Consider the following 2,192-nt stretch of genomic DNA (forward strand, 5'->3'; position numbering starts at 1 on the left):
TGTTGCAGATGGACAAGCAACACAATCTATAGTCTCTCAATCTGAATACATGTGACAGCTTTACTCAGAGTGCACGCACACTGCCACGTTCTTGTGTCTCTCCCAGTAGTGACACTCCTCTGGAAAGCTCCAGGCAGCGGCGGACTCCTTGTGGCGACTGACGGCGTGAACGACAAACCCGCACAGCTGCTTCTCCAGCGCCTCCACCACTGCCGGGGCGTTTCCCTTCTTCCCCTGACCCTCCATCACCTGCCGGATGCAGTCGCGGGGCACCGGCTGCGGTTTGGTGCTGTACGACACCACCAGGTTTATGTTGTTCACCTGGAGTACCTCGAACCAGTTGTGGCCTGCCACGTGATGGAAGTGCTCCCCCGCTCGCCAGTTCCGGTAGGTGCTGCCTGAATGGTTGATGAGCCTCACTGACCAGCTGACCCAGTCATATTTTTTCACCAAGAACTCAAGAAGCTGCTGAGTTGAATCTTGCAGGTTTTCTTCCTCCTTTTCTTGCAGGAGTCGCTGGGCGTCTAATTTTGCTTGCTCTGGGAAAGCAGCAATACAGGACTCGATGTTTGTCTTCATTCTGGACTCTACTTCTTCAATTTTGCTGCTCCACTCTTGGATTTTGTCCTCTTCTTCCTCTGGGCCTTGGGTTAAGGCACAGTGGCCCAGCAGAGCAATCAGGCCCAAACAGAAGAGCTCCTTCATGCGGACACAGAAATCCTCCAGGAGACGACGGTTCCTCGCCACATACCTGCAAAACAGAGGAACCATTTACTTTTACATTTAAGGTATTTATCTGGTGTTAAAGTCATGCAAACAAGTAGTGATAAAAGATGAGAGAAACTTAACCATTTACTTTTCTACTAGCTCTAAAACTGACTCTCCAAAGGTGTTGGTGCCCATCAGAGCATCATACAAGACAAACAGGTTCTTCTCTCCCCCGGTTTTAGCAAAGTGCTCCAGGAAAAGTCTCTTCTTCACTTCCTTGAACTGCTGTTTTGCCTCCAAGATGTCCATATATTTCCTAAACTGGTTCCTAATGTTCTCCTCCACAGAGAAGTACTGGGAGTCCAGCCTCCCCTTCTTGATCTCACAGTCGATGTCTTCCAGTTGGCTGGAGAGCAAGTCGAGCTTGTTCCGCACCGTCAGAAATTGCTCTTTGACATAAAAGACCTCTTTGCTGTGGACGTTGTCTAAGGCCAGGCGGAGAACCGGAGCGGCGGCCTCACAGAGGGGGAAGAGCTCACCCACAGCACTGGCCAACACCTCAGCCCCCCGCTGGAACATATCCATCACTGCCTCGATGGCCTCCTTCTTCTGGGCCACAACCCTCTCCAATGAACTGGACATGTTCTGAGACACAGAGGGACAGAATCTGTTGTCAAACACAGATAAACCTTCGAGAGGGACATATGAGGTGTGTGACAGAAAGGTCCAAGTCTTTATTCAGTTAAGATATTCCTGAAAAAGTGTCACAAGCCCTTTTCACAGGTTGTGTTGGTCTTGTGTTATGTTGTGAGCAGTTCCATCAAAAAATAATTTCTTTCTTTCATTCAAAATGATTAGAATAGCAGGTAGAGGCCACAAGAGATTCATTCATCTAGAATTAAACAAGATAAAAGCAAAGACAGTAGAAAGGCCCAAAAAATGGATTTACCTTGTGACTCCTTGGAGGGGGTCTCAGTGGGCCTGTAAGGGTTTAGCAAGTCTCCATAGTTAACTTACAGATAGGAAGTATCTTAAAGGCTTTTACAGCACCTTTGTTTCTTATTCCTCATAAAAAGACACTTGTCAACAGAACATTGCACCATTGTTAACATTAGAAGCATCCTGATTCCCAGAAGGTTGTAAAATACATTATAGAATGTGTTTTAAATGTGTCTAAAAATGTGTGTTTAAAGAGTTTAAATTGGTCATATAGAAAATTATAAAACTGTCAGAATCAAATGCAGCATTTAATGAGAATTTGATTCAAATCTTTATCCTGAAAGCTTTGATATTTTAAATATTCAATCCTCCTACGGCAGAAAAAAAGCTAGCAGGTGATGATGTCATGTAAACAAAATGGGGGCCTTATACGTGGATGAGAGAATGACACAGATGCCCTTGAGTCTGTATGTGAGTCATCTCAGAGCAGAGCAGACCGAAAAATCCCCTTTCATCCTCCTGTAACCTGACTTACATAAATTACC

The 2,192-nt window shown here is 45.7% G+C and overlaps 1 protein-coding gene across 1 annotated transcript; it reads right to left on the bottom strand.

Annotated features, from left to right (window-relative positions):
* Positions 1–17: 17 nt before the first annotated feature.
* LOC111654624 (protein rapunzel-like) lies at positions 18–1,952 on the bottom strand. Its single transcript, XM_023405709.2, has 2 exons — positions 857–1,952; positions 18–751 (listed from the first exon to the last, which is right to left on the bottom strand). Exons 1-2 carry the CDS (start codon positions 1,348–1,350, stop codon positions 61–63), a joined length of 1,185 nt encoding a protein of 394 aa, XP_023261477.1. The 5' UTR covers positions 1,351–1,952; the 3' UTR covers positions 18–60.
* Positions 1,953–2,192: the final 240 nt, after the last annotated feature.

This window comes from Seriola lalandi, unplaced genomic scaffold (assembly GCF_002814215.2).
Source record: "Seriola lalandi dorsalis isolate HSWRI2012SDOR001 ecotype SW California unplaced genomic scaffold, Sedor1 jcf7180001974784, whole genome shotgun sequence".
Classification (NCBI taxonomy): domain Eukaryota; kingdom Metazoa; phylum Chordata; class Actinopteri; order Carangiformes; family Carangidae; genus Seriola; species Seriola lalandi.

Coding starts and splice junctions, on each gene's coding strand:
- LOC111654624 (XM_023405709.2), bottom strand. CDS start 1,350: ATGTCCAGTTCATTGGAGAGGGTTGTGGCCCAGAAGAAGGAGGCCATC. Junction 752..856: donor GTTTTAGAGCTAGTAGAAAA/GTAAATGGTTAA, acceptor TCTGTTTTGCAG/GTATGTGGCGAGGAACCGTC.